The sequence below is a fragment of the Dunckerocampus dactyliophorus genome, chromosome 4 (genome assembly GCF_027744805.1).
Source record: "Dunckerocampus dactyliophorus isolate RoL2022-P2 chromosome 4, RoL_Ddac_1.1, whole genome shotgun sequence".
Classification (NCBI taxonomy): Eukaryota; Metazoa; Chordata; class Actinopteri; order Syngnathiformes; family Syngnathidae; genus Dunckerocampus; species Dunckerocampus dactyliophorus.
The window spans coordinates 28,481,930-28,494,788 of record NC_072822.1 but is presented as its reverse complement, the minus strand read 5'-3'; the positions used below and the strand labels follow the sequence as shown (position 1 = coordinate 28,494,788).

General features: G+C 41.5%; 1 protein-coding gene across 1 annotated transcript; it reads right to left on the bottom strand.

Moving 5' to 3' along the window:
* Window positions 1–5,635: 5,635 nt before the first annotated feature.
* On the bottom strand, window positions 5,636–12,734 carry LOC129180104 (CCN family member 1-like). Its single transcript, XM_054774192.1, has 5 exons — window positions 12,571–12,734; window positions 12,231–12,444; window positions 8,592–8,951; window positions 7,026–7,222; window positions 5,636–6,247 (listed from the first exon to the last, which is right to left on the bottom strand). The coding sequence occupies exons 1-5, from the start codon at window positions 12,676–12,678 to the stop codon at window positions 5,939–5,941; spliced, it is 1,188 nt and encodes a 395-aa protein (XP_054630167.1). The 5' UTR covers window positions 12,679–12,734; the 3' UTR covers window positions 5,636–5,938.
* Between the last annotated feature and the right edge of the window lie 125 nt (window positions 12,735–12,859).

The window sequence follows — 12,859 nt, the reverse complement described above, 5'->3', positions numbered from 1 at the left end:
CATATATATAAGTACAGTAGCACCTCGCACAACGTAAACCTCCTTTTACGTGAATTCCACTGAACGTAAAGAATTTATGGAATAAACAGAAGTTTTTGCATCGTATTACGTCAGAAATTCCATATAACGTAAAGCGTCAAGTCGGTGCAAGTTCAGAAATTCGATTTGAATAGCTCGCGCGACAGGGAGAGGGAAACTTTTTCCATGACTAACAGAGTACACTTGGTGACGCCTTCTGACGCTTCACGGTCTCATTGGCTGATTGTCCACGCACCGCCTACACTCTCATCTCATTGGCTGATTATCCGCGCACCGCCTACGCTCTCATCTCATTGGCTGATTGTCCACGCACCGCCTACGCTCTCATCTCATTGGCTGATTATCCGCGCACCGCCCACGCTCTCATCTCATTGCCTTTTTGTTCATAGGTATGAATGTGAGTGTTTGTCTATATGTGCCCTGTGATTGGCTGGCAACCAGTCCAGGGTGTACCCCGCCTGTCGCCCGAGGTCAGCTGGAATAGAAAATGGATGGATTGATGCTATATATTATATACTGTATGTACTGTATATTATGTGGCCAGACTTTCAGGGCACGTTGTACTTACATTATACAAAAAACCTTAATTAATGAATTTTTACTTTCAATGTTTCAATGACTTTGACTAAATATATTTTCTTTTGTTTCAATTCACAGTATATTTGTGTTACACAAAAAAGAGCCAAGTTGAGTTCTTTACAAATAAGGAATATACTGTATTTAGCATGAACAATGTAATACATAATGTTATACATATGTTACGTCACACGTTTTTTACATGAATTAGTAGTATTTTATGTTCTGGACCACCAGCAAATGGCTAACATCGAGTGAGTAATTGAGACGTCCATAAAAATGTCTATTTTTGACACTCCCTCCCTCCCTATACCCTCTCTGCTTGACATTGACTTTTTTATCTGATTTTCGACCACCATTGACAATAAAAGTGAGTGTTTGATTAGATTCAGCGCCAGCCCTCCGCTACGCTCTTCAATTGCCATTATTCACGTGCCACACAGACCAGGTGTAATCACGAAATATGCTTCACACACTTATTAAACACATTAAAGTGATGATAATGTAAGATGAGTCAATCAACACATGGAATCAGCGTTATGGTGTAGCCAGTCACAGCATGCAATTATGGTGCATTCAAGGACTGCATAACAAAGTACGAAATATCAATGCCGTATGGAAAAACATTATCACTGAAGCATAAAGTACAAATTGTAAAATTTGGTACAAATTGTGGGCATATATGTACATGTGTGCTCCACATTTTGACCTGTATTATCACCTATTTATAAATTATTACTGACTTAGGGTATTTATTTCACAGAAAAATAACTATAATATAAGAAAATGCAGTCCACTCAGAGATGTTTCTCATATGTTGGGTACCTCATTTAGCTTCATGGGAGAGGGGGAAATATTGGAAACAGAGCTCAGCATTTGCATGTGAAAGTATTTGCACTACCTAGTGGAGAACAACATGAACAAATACACCTTTCTCGTCCTTGACTTAGGTCCTCCATACACACAATTCTACTCAGTGGAGACTGTGCATCGATGCGGTTCTTGTTCTCATCGTCTCTAAAATGAGAGCAGTTTGTTCCTCTGCTGTGGGTTGTGTAGCATGCCAAGCCCACTTCCACCACTCTCTAAGGCTACATTGATTTCCGACATATTTCCTGTTCTTCTGTCGAAGCCGTGCTGAAAGTCACAGTTCACTGTGAGGCTGGACGACACCTGTAACTTCCCGTCTGGCTTCTCAGCCAATGCAAACTGTCTGCAGAGCCTCGCAGATTCACATCCATGAATCTAGCACACTGGGATGTGGAGAGATGCTTTAAGCTGAAGCTTTCTATCCTGACTCGTGACTGTATTACATGACGTTTGCGGTAGTACAGTTACAAAATGACACATCAGTTCTTGAGATCTGATAAGTTCAGGATTTCTTAACTGTCATTTAAGTGTTTTCGTAACCTGCTAAGCCCTGGGCTTGAGAGGCTTGCTAGAAACAGTAAAAAATGTATTATATTTTAGTGTGCAATTGCAAGTTTTGCATGGACAATGTAGATATGAAAGATGTAGATATAAAGTAAAGACATCAACCATCCTGTTGTCTTTGGAAAACTCCCTCCATTCCAGGACCTCCATTCATCCATTGATCTTCTTCTGCTTATCTGGGGTCAGGTCGCAGGGGCAGCAGCCTAAGACAACCAGCCCAGACTTCCCTGCTGCTTCGTTCAGCTCCTTCTGGCAGATCCTGAGCCATTTTCAGGCTAGTTGAGAGACATAGTCTCTCCAACGTGTTCTGGGTCTCTTACCAGTCGGACGTGCCCAGAACACCTCCCAGGAGAGGCGTCCAGGAGTCATTGTTGCCAGATGCCGCAGCCACCTCATCTTGTTCCTCTCAATGTGGAGGAGCAACAGTTCTACTCCAAGTTTCTCCCAGATGACAGTGCTCTTCACCCTATCTCGAAGGGAGAGCCCAGCCACCATATGGAGGAAACTCATTTGTCTGTTTGTACCCACGGTCTTGTCGTTTTGGTCACTACCCAAAGCTAGAGGGTTGGAACTTGGATCAACGGCTAAATTGAGAACCTTACCTTTAGGCTCAGCTCCCTCTTCACCACAACGGACCAATGGAAAGTCCCCATCACTGCAGACACCGCACCAATCTGCCTGTCATGTGGACTGATAGTTTTACGGTAGTATGTTCCTCTGTGAGATTTTGTGGTAGAGGAATGATAATTGGGCCGTCGTAAGGGCTAAGTGTTAGTTTTCAAACACTACTAAGTTTGTTTTGTTTGATTCAATTATTCATGACATATACTCCTCTCTGACCATTGGCTTGTTTTTGACATTTGCCCCATTTAAGTGCCTGTGCTTTGAAATATCTTCTGTTTTGTTAAAACTGGTTTGTTTGAGCTTTGAGCTGACCTTCTTCCGGCTACGTGGATGTATAGCATGTGTGTATTGATATAAGCGTCATGAAGCAGTTAGCGTAGTAACACAAATGCAACCACATTGCCCCTGTACTGGTGTCCCTAAGATTTAAAAGGGCTCCTTTTCGACTTTCAGTTGATCCAAGTTTCAACAGGTTGACCAAACACATGTATTTGTTTATAACCTAAATGACGAGCTACGACTAAAACCATTCCAATATGTATATTTCCTGTCGACATGGTCCTGTAAAGTTCACTAAAATACCAGAATAAGTCTGATAAACAACCGAATAGGCCAAACGTTGCCACGGGACACCAGTTTCCGTGTACTTAAACTCTGGTGAGGGGATAATTTTTGTGAGTTTACACCAACCAAACAATGTGTGTGTACAAACATCGTCATCAGGGAACATTAGGCAAGTGCAAAGTGACGGTTGGTGACGATAGCGAATGTTAAATCTGCCTCCATGGTATGCAACCTTTGTGGATTCTGTCCATTGGTTGGACGGTACAAGAATGTCCAAAGTTGTGCACAGAGGGTTGTAAAATACTTTGATGTCACTTGTTCTACACACACAACCCCAAGCAAAGCCATTTTCAGAGATCTTTATATGCACACAAGACATATTGTATACTCAAAGAAAATCATTTTCTTTAACATAAACCTCTTGGGCCATTTCCATGGTCCAGAAAGACATATTAACTTGAATAAACAGTTTTTCTCTGCATATACAAAATGTATCAAAATTATGCTTTTAACTTTTATGGGTTGTGAAAATAGAGGCTCTGCGCTTTCCAATGACGATACTGATATAAAGGAACGCCTGGTGGGATACAATGATGTCATCTTTGACCAAACATTTCTATTTTTTTCTGTAATGTTTCCTAATTAATCTCTGTGCTTTCTAATGATATACATGGCATTACGGTAATCCAGGGGACGTGTCACAACAGATCTGAGATTTGATACAAAGCAAAGTGGGGGTTTGGTTTGCAAAGGTAACAAGGCCTTGGAGGATGAAGAGCGACGGACAAACAAGCTTCAGATGACAAATGTCCACAGAATTTTTTTTTTTATCTGACATTTGGGTGTTTCTTACGGTTGGTTTCTGCGTTTGTCACATTTTTGCCATGTTTTTGTTAGTTTTCAAACATGTCGTCAGGCAGGTAAACAATATCTTGGTGATTTAACGAGGGAGGGTATCATCTGAATCCCGGTGAGTAGGAAAGACTCCTCCGAAAAAGAAATACTGTCCCAAAGTTCAGATATACTTTTTGATGTTCATTGATGTTAATTCAGTTTTGTGAGTTGTTGTGTCATACCCTAGTATAACACACCTGCATCCATCTGCTTCTGGGCCGGCCCCTTGGCTACATTTTAGAACCATTATGGCCAGCGAGTCAAAAGGTTTGCCCACCCCCGCATGAGCTCATTTCCGCTATTATATGACTTAGGTCTTATATTTTATATAATCATATAATTCATGCATTCAAATAGGACTGAGTGTGACAGGAGAGGTTGGTGTGGTGGAAGTGACGGCATCATCAGTGGCTCTTGAGATTAAGGAGGTCAGGGAGTTCCTCTGCCATCACAGGAGAAGCCAAAGGTGAGGGTGAGGAATTTACTGGTGCAACGTTATGTTTGAGCTCCACAGCCAGTCGGCACATTGTGTAAGTCCACTAAGCAGAACGCTGAAGTTTTCATTCCTTGACACATCCAGCATGCATCATGTCGAGAGGTATCAGTGTCAACAGGATATTGACACTCACAACAAATGTTTTAGATATATTCTAGTGTCCCTCTGTCAATTATCTTATGAAAAAAATCTTTCAATTAGTGCTTTACCAACAATATCAAAGGTGCATTTCCCAACTTGATATATTATGCCATATATTGGATTATATATATCTAAATGAAGCAATTTTAGTAGAAATTGCATCTGAAACCATTAGATTGTAGACAACCAGGTCTACGACCTGAGCCATGCTGCCGTGCACAGAATGAGTAGAATGTTAGATATAATGTTAAAGGGATAGTTCGGATTTTTTGCAAAAAATCTGAACTATCTTTTTTAAATGTAAAATGAATTCCACCAATAGAGGCCTATATTTCAATGGTCACAGAAAATAATGAATTATGGAAAATTTGGAAATTTTTTGAAAAGTCCTGATAGCCTGTGTCCTGAATGAGCAGATTTTTCATGTTGGAATGGTTTGAAACCATTGAGAAATGTGAGAGTAGTTACAGGTCTACAATCTTGTCCCTGAGGTCAGCGGTAGAGAGGTCTGAACGGAAGAGAGTGTTTGTGTGACAGGTGAGTAATGATTTGAGATTAGGAGACTTTCTTAAAGGGACAGGACTGGAATAAAAACTGGTCTGTTGGTGTCAGATTAACCAAATACTTACTTCCCACTACAATCAAATAAAAATTAATAACAATTTAACTTTTTTTTTTTTTATTTTGTCCCTCGCTGAACCTACCATAAAAATGATGGCCTTCCATTTTTGTACTAAATGAGCAGGGGATCAAATACTAATTTGCCCACTGTATGTCAGAAATAATGCTTTATGATGGAAGGGGCCACGATACACAGACAGACCCTTCATTCAGGCTTTCATACAAAACAACATTTAATGTTTAATTGCAAATGCATGACAAAAAGCATCATGTCTTTACATTTTTACTGGTCTTTACTGGTCTCTGTAGAAACAGATGAAGTGAACAAACATGTACAAATAAATAATAAAATCAGTTTTCAGTACAAGCTTTATGCCGATAGTCTCACAGAGCTGCACAGTGTGTTCTCCTGTGCGACAAGGAGGGAACACACCTCTAATGAAACTGATGTCATTGTGGCAGGAAGCTTCAAGTGCAAGCGAGTATATTGCCAAGGGTGGAGTTAAAGGGGTAGAAGGGGTAGATGAAGAGTCTTTCTGGCCTGATGAGTCAGTGCCTGAAGGTGTGAATGTCATTGTGGAGGCTGAGTGAAGGGCCTGAGGGCCTGCTGTGTGCATGGCAGCTGGTACTGCAGCTGCAGCGTTGGATCCACATGACATTTCTGTAGAAGCTTTCACCGTCCGGGCAAAGGAAGCGCAGCCGCACGGTGCGAGAAACAGACGGTCTGCAACAGCGCCCATCCGTGCAAGATCCACAGGTGCGAGGGCGGTATCGTTGTATGGTAGAGCATCCGGCAAAGGTCATTTTGACTGGTTCCTGTGGCCGTACAGTTCTCTGACACTTCTTACCCTGCTTTTCCTGAAATACATTGACACAAGGGTTACAGGCATCATCGGTACAAGACTTTTGGGGTGTAACGGTTCACCGTAATCAAGTTTCAGTGTGTGCCTCGGTTTTAAGGTCATGGTTCCTTCATTTTTAGTACAGTAAGGGAACAAAATGCTAAACATAAACCTGCTTATTGTTTGCCTAAACAGTTTTTATGATTTTTGAAAATAAACATAAAAAATGCAATCTCCTGGCAGGTAATTCCCCGATAGTAGATGTGTGACACTTCCCATACGCCTCTGTGCTGAGCCAAAAGCTCCGTAGCGAAATATCTGATTCAGAATACAGTGGACTACGGTTAGCGTACATTCCGGTTAGAGTGTTTGTCGGTTAACTGTGAAAATTTACTCCAAAATCTTGCCTCAGTTGGTGTACATTTTCCAGTTAGTGTACAGTATATATATACACTGAGTGCATCTGTGTTCTTAATGTATTTTTATCACAGAACGTACTTCTTAGCTGCCTGCTAATACATGGAAAAAGGAAGCGGAAGTCTGCTCCGCCACCTGTCTATGATGTAATCAGCGGTTTACTCTGTATTTCTTTGCTAACCTAATTATGCCACAAATCACACAAAAATGTAAAAAAATTAAAAATGGATTCAGTTAGCGCACATTTCGGTTAGAGTTGGACGTTCTGGAACAGATTAATGACGCCGGCCAAGGTTCCACTGTACATGTACTGTTCCACCCCTATGAGACTGTCGCTACTCACTAATCTTTCATGTCATCGAAACTTCTTTGCATACCCAAATAGCAAGAAGCAGCTCCTGGTCGCACTGTCGAATCTGGCACAGCCTGGTTTCTCTGATCAGCTGACAGTCTGGGTTGTCATTGGTAACACGACTTGATAGACCCATCCCACATGAGGTAGAGCATTCTGTCCACTCAGTGGTTTGTGAGAAACAGCTGGTCTCCAGCAACATGTCAGATGTGAGGAATGAATCTGTCAAAGCAAAAGATTACATATATTCAACATCAGGCAACCATACTGTATATACTGTTTTTTTGTTGCTGACTGTGCTTCCAGCTCCCTTGACATCAACAACCAGCTCCTCCCTTGTCATTCTGCCTCACCTCTCTCACAATCATCCTTACCTGACCAGGTGGAATCTTGCATGGAGCTCCAGAGCGAGGGTGATTTGATTTATTCCCCCCATAATATTTAATGAAAATGAAATCAAGGCTATCTAACATGCCTTTATGGACTTTGCTTTGTGTATTTAGCATTTAGAAAAAGGCCTTCTCCAAACTGTTCCCTCAAAGCTAGAAGCTTGATTGTCCAAAACATCTGGATAGCTGGGAAATTCAAATGTAGGGGACTGTAAAGGCCATTCCTTCTCTTTCGCAATTCTTCCTGGTTCTTTGGACCGTGTTGCTTTTGGCAAAGTAGTCAGTGATCACACAATTTTTTTCAAATTGTATAACAAATAAGAACAATATATTTAGTTACAGCACTGGACTCAGTGAGGAAGATTGAGGATAGAACCCAGATTGAAAGTAGACAACGTCTATTTAGCAGTTGCCGCCCCCTCTACAGAGTGAAAGTTAATCTTGAGTTCAGCTTGTGTGAGTGAACAATGCACTTATTGTGTGTCTCCCAGTATTTTTCCGTCAGGCAACTCTGATTGTACTATGTGAGTGTGTGTGTCAAGAAGGCCTTCTATGAGAAGCTATGAGACTGAAAATGCACTCATCTAATGGACTACTGGATATAAAGGTGTAATAATAATATCACCAATCAAGACATGTGTCCCAGTACTCTTTCCCATACAGTATACTGGTATTGTACATGTCTCCATGCCGAATTTGTTACAACTTATGTTCATCAAGCTGAAAATACTGTCTGTAGACCATGTTCAATTTTTAAACCCGCCAGTACAGGTGGCAACACGGTTGCATTTGTGTTCCTATGGTAAAGTGCTACATGCCACCTGTATCAAAACAATTATAGAAAAACAGAAGACAATTCAAACCATACGCACGTAAATGGACAAATGTGGAAAACAAGCAAGCGGCATATGCCATAAATAATTTTATAAAACAAAACACTTATGTAACAAACTTAGCAGCGTTTGAAAGCATTTGAAGCACTTTGCCCTTCCAATGCTACGAGTCCTACACCACTAAAACTCTGAACAAACAGCTTTATTTGCTCTTATCCAGTAGCAAGTAAGATTTACTTTGATATCAAGATCATCCATGCAGAGAAAAAAGGCTATTTATTTTGGATATGTCTTTTTCGAGCAAGTCTCTCAAGGGTTTAAGAGGTTAATGGCCAAGTAAGGCATCAAGGGGAAGACTGTAAACATTACCTCTGAACATGGCTCCTCCGGTGGGTGGCTGGCGAGGTCGTGGCTTGAGTGGCAGCAAGGCACTGATGTGGTTTTGATGATGCTGACCGTCCGACAGAGGGATGCGTGACAGCTCCTCTGGCTCCTCTCTGATGCGGTTGTCATCATCACAAAACCACTCCTCACAGCAGCCGTCTTCAGGCCTCGCCAGCCGGGGCTGCGGGCATTGCCAGTTGGGCAGAGGCACTTGGTGAGGACAAAGGGGCATGCAGCCCACCACTCCGTTCATACAGGTGCACAGATGCTGACAGCTGGGCTGGAAGTTCTCACTGTGTTGGTACAACTGGCCGTTGAACTCACATGGCAGACCGAACGTCTCAGCTATCATCATGCACGCAAGAAACACACAACAAAGAATTATGAGGACACAGTATGTTTTCTGAATACATAAAAAACATAATATGCTTATAAAAAAGACTATACTTGACTTGTATTCCGAATCCGAATTTCCAGTACAGTGCTGTACCGATTTCCAACGCAGTACACATTGAGTGAGGCACAAGAAGTGAAGAAAAGCCAAAGAAAAAGCAAATACTTTGATGTAGGAATAGGAAGTGATGTCACGCAAGACGATGGTCTGAGCGTCCCATTTTTGTGCAACGTCACAAGTATGACTTATGGTGAAATTGAAAAAAAATGGACAGATATGTACGCTAATCACAAAAAGTTAGGGAAATATGGGTCGTCCGGGTGAAATTTCAGGATGAACCGAAAATGCACAACACCGGGTGCACATTTCAGCATTCACGGCCACGATTTTTACATGTTTATGTCTTCTTGCAGCACTGATACTGTTTTTTCATCAAGTGTTGCGATTTTGCACTTTGTTAAGCGGTTCTTCACCATAGTTGTGTCCTGTGACATGCACCAGTTTATTTGGCTATGTTATGTTAGCACTAGCTTCCACAGTCAATTCGGCTTCAAAACCTACAGCGAGGGGAACACAAGGTGAACATGCCACTTTGCGCTTTGAATTTTGCGGCTTCACTCTATCATGGTTTGTCGAAAATATATTAATTAATAAATTATTGTGGCTGAATACAGCTTATTATTAATAAAACATATGTATATTGAAGCAAATTTTACACATTTTTACCTAAATACCATTTGCCATTTTGCCATTTTCAAGCATAAAAATGGATATGGTATGTAGTACGGGTGGGAATCTCTGGCCACCTCACGATTCCATGCGATTACGATTCAGAGGCCTGCGATGCGATGATAAAACGATTATCATTGCATCTCCATGCATCTTTTTTGTGATCAATAGTTTGACACTTTTTTATGCGTAATTTTTTTCTCTATATAATTTATTTTTACTCACTGTGCACTACTAAAACAAATCATATTTGTAATGATCCACAATTAAAATAAACATGAAACAGATTCATTTACTTCCATTATCTTAATAATTGGAAGGTTGCATCTACCAACATGTTTCCCATCGTACAGAACCAGCGGGAAAAGTAAATTACATCGAATATCTGACAAAAATAAGGTTTTTGCTGTATAGCAAAGTCAAAAACAGCTTTCATGCAAAATATAGATTACTGTACCAGCAGCTCTCATACAAGAATAATGCTTGCAGACATCAGTATATTATGAATAGCCAAAAACACTAGGCTGCCCTTATTAACAAATAATACAAAAAATACAAATGAGTTGGCCACAAGAAATCAACATGCCTCTGCAACATTATTGAACAGCTCAGCCATGTTCGTAACCGTATGGCTCTCATTCATTCCTCTCGTTTGCAGCACATGAGACGCTAGCCTCTAGTCATCAGTAATGAAGTGTTTTCAAGTAATGAACTTTTCAAAGTTGGGTGGAAAATTAGTTATCGACTGCTCGATTGTTCTCTGGTTGGCAGCAACTGGTTGTTTTTCCTCCTGTTTTGGGTGGAAATGTGTTATGTGGTTTCTCATATTTGTCGTGTTTCCAAAATATTTTAAGCCCGTATGACAAAGCTTGCAAATTGTCTGGCTCTTGTCCAGCTCATTTTTACCTTCAACTACATGAAAGCCAAAGTGCTTCCAGACGCTCACTTTAAATCCAGCGGGTCCGAGTCGGATTTTACGCTCATTACGCCATTCTGGTAGCATCTTGGTGCACCACCATAAACTGTCCGAGCAGCACTTCTGCTTTTCGTCTTTTTGTTGTGTTTTTTGGTTCTGTTCCGTTCCGTTCCATCAATTACTGACATTTATGAATTGATTAATAATCGTCAATGTCCGTATCATGATGCGTCTAAGAATTGATTATTTCTCCCATCCCTAGTATGTAGTATTCTACACTGGTCACTAGGTGTCATTAATGTTACTGTAATGTTGGGTGAGACACACAACCAGCAGACTTGATTGCCGGAACAACATGCTTTTATTGCAGGTTTGAATGATCACACGACAAGCACAATAATCCCTAACGTGGGCTACTATTGCAGCCGTAACCCATGCCAAGCTAAAACAACGTCACTTTCTGTCCACCCCCCACTCAGCTTCCCTAGCACTGGAACACATTTACAGCAACACACACGAGCACAAGTCTAATTTATGTCTTATGTGTCCTATTTTCTCTAATAAGTCTACTTATACTAGGTAATGGGAGTGTAAAGAAGACTACAGGGCTCTAATAATGTTAAAGAACGTATTTAGAAGGTCGTAAAGAGGTTTACTATGCTCTAACTACGAAAATATTCTATTTATATGTTTATGGAATCCTATTTGCGGAAATTCATTTATCATGGTCACTTATCGTAAGGGATTACTTGTGTATGATGGTAAGTCGTTGCTGGAATCACAACAGGCAAGCAGTGTGGATTAGGTAGACACGGCTTCTCTAGCTTGCTAGTCTCTAGCTGATGACGAGGCTGAAGGCTACACTGTGACTCAGATTCCATCTGTTTATGGGTCTGCTTACATTTCATTCGTTTATGGTGAGTAGGTACATTTTATACTTTATATGTGTATGCATATTTAGGGCTTAAACCTGGATTGCGGCGCGAGTGAATGGCAGTTGAAAGAAGGGAAGGGTTCCGGAGCTGAATATAATCTAATAATTACAACACTTTTATTGCAAGCGTTGATCCAAAATCAGAGGAGAATGTCAAAGTCAACCAAGCAGGGTGTTTATAAGGGGAGAAGCGAGCCATGTGTCAAACATTTGTACAATTTGCATATCAATTACTCATGTTTTTTGTCAGTCGCTGGTGGTCTGAGAATAATCCCCAAGAGTGTGGGGGTCTATCGTACTTATTTTACATCACTGTAATGGCATCTGGTCTCTCAGCACTCCCCAAATACATACTTGTTTTTTTTGTATCCAAAAAAGACATTGATTTGTAATTAGGAATCAAACATCCGAGCCTGTACTTTAACACCATTTTGGTTTGCAGGTGGTCTTTTGGAGAGCATTTGAGTAATTTCCAGTTCTAATGCGGGCCGTGTTTTAAAAAAACATGTTTAGTTTGGACATCCCTGACCTTGGTGGCGGTCTATACTAAAATGTGAATTGCTTTCAGTCCATCCCAAGTACATCCCATTTGGATGCATGATATAATTGCAGTTTTAAATGTGTGAGATGAATTCTGATATTTCCGCTCACCCCGGCACAGTCCTCTCTCGGGGTCTCCTCCAGCCCCCAGGTGGCAGCGTAGCCCTTTGATGTGGTCGCAGGGCTGCGTGGCGCTGCAGTCTTCATTGAACTGCCGTGCGCATATTTTACAGCAACCACAGTGGTCGCTCACCCAGCTGACGCCCGCCGGACACGCTTGGGACGAGGCGGCGCAGGAGCACACTGGTGGGCATTCTCCATCAGCCTGGGGGGCAGGGTCAGAGGTCAGACCACAATCTGTGACGATGGATGAGTGTAATCAAAAAAAAAAAAGAACATTTAATGAATGTGTGTGTATATGTTTAGAAACCCCCAGGTGGGGACAACTCACCATCACCGCAGCACTGCAGAGCACAAGCGTGGAGAAGATGTGGTGCAGCGTCAAGTGAAGCATCCTTGCTGACGTCTGGAAAAAGGTTGCGTCCAAACTCTTGCTCATGAGATAAATCCACAGTTCAGGATACTTGCATTGAAGTACACACTGTACACAGTAGTCAGCTCTGCTGCTGTGGCTGAGCTGGACCTCACGAAGAAGTTTCTCTCAACAGGGCCTGTACTTATAGACACCCACAACTCCGCCCCCTCTGGGATGCAACTAGAAAGTGTCCTGAAGGTGGCAT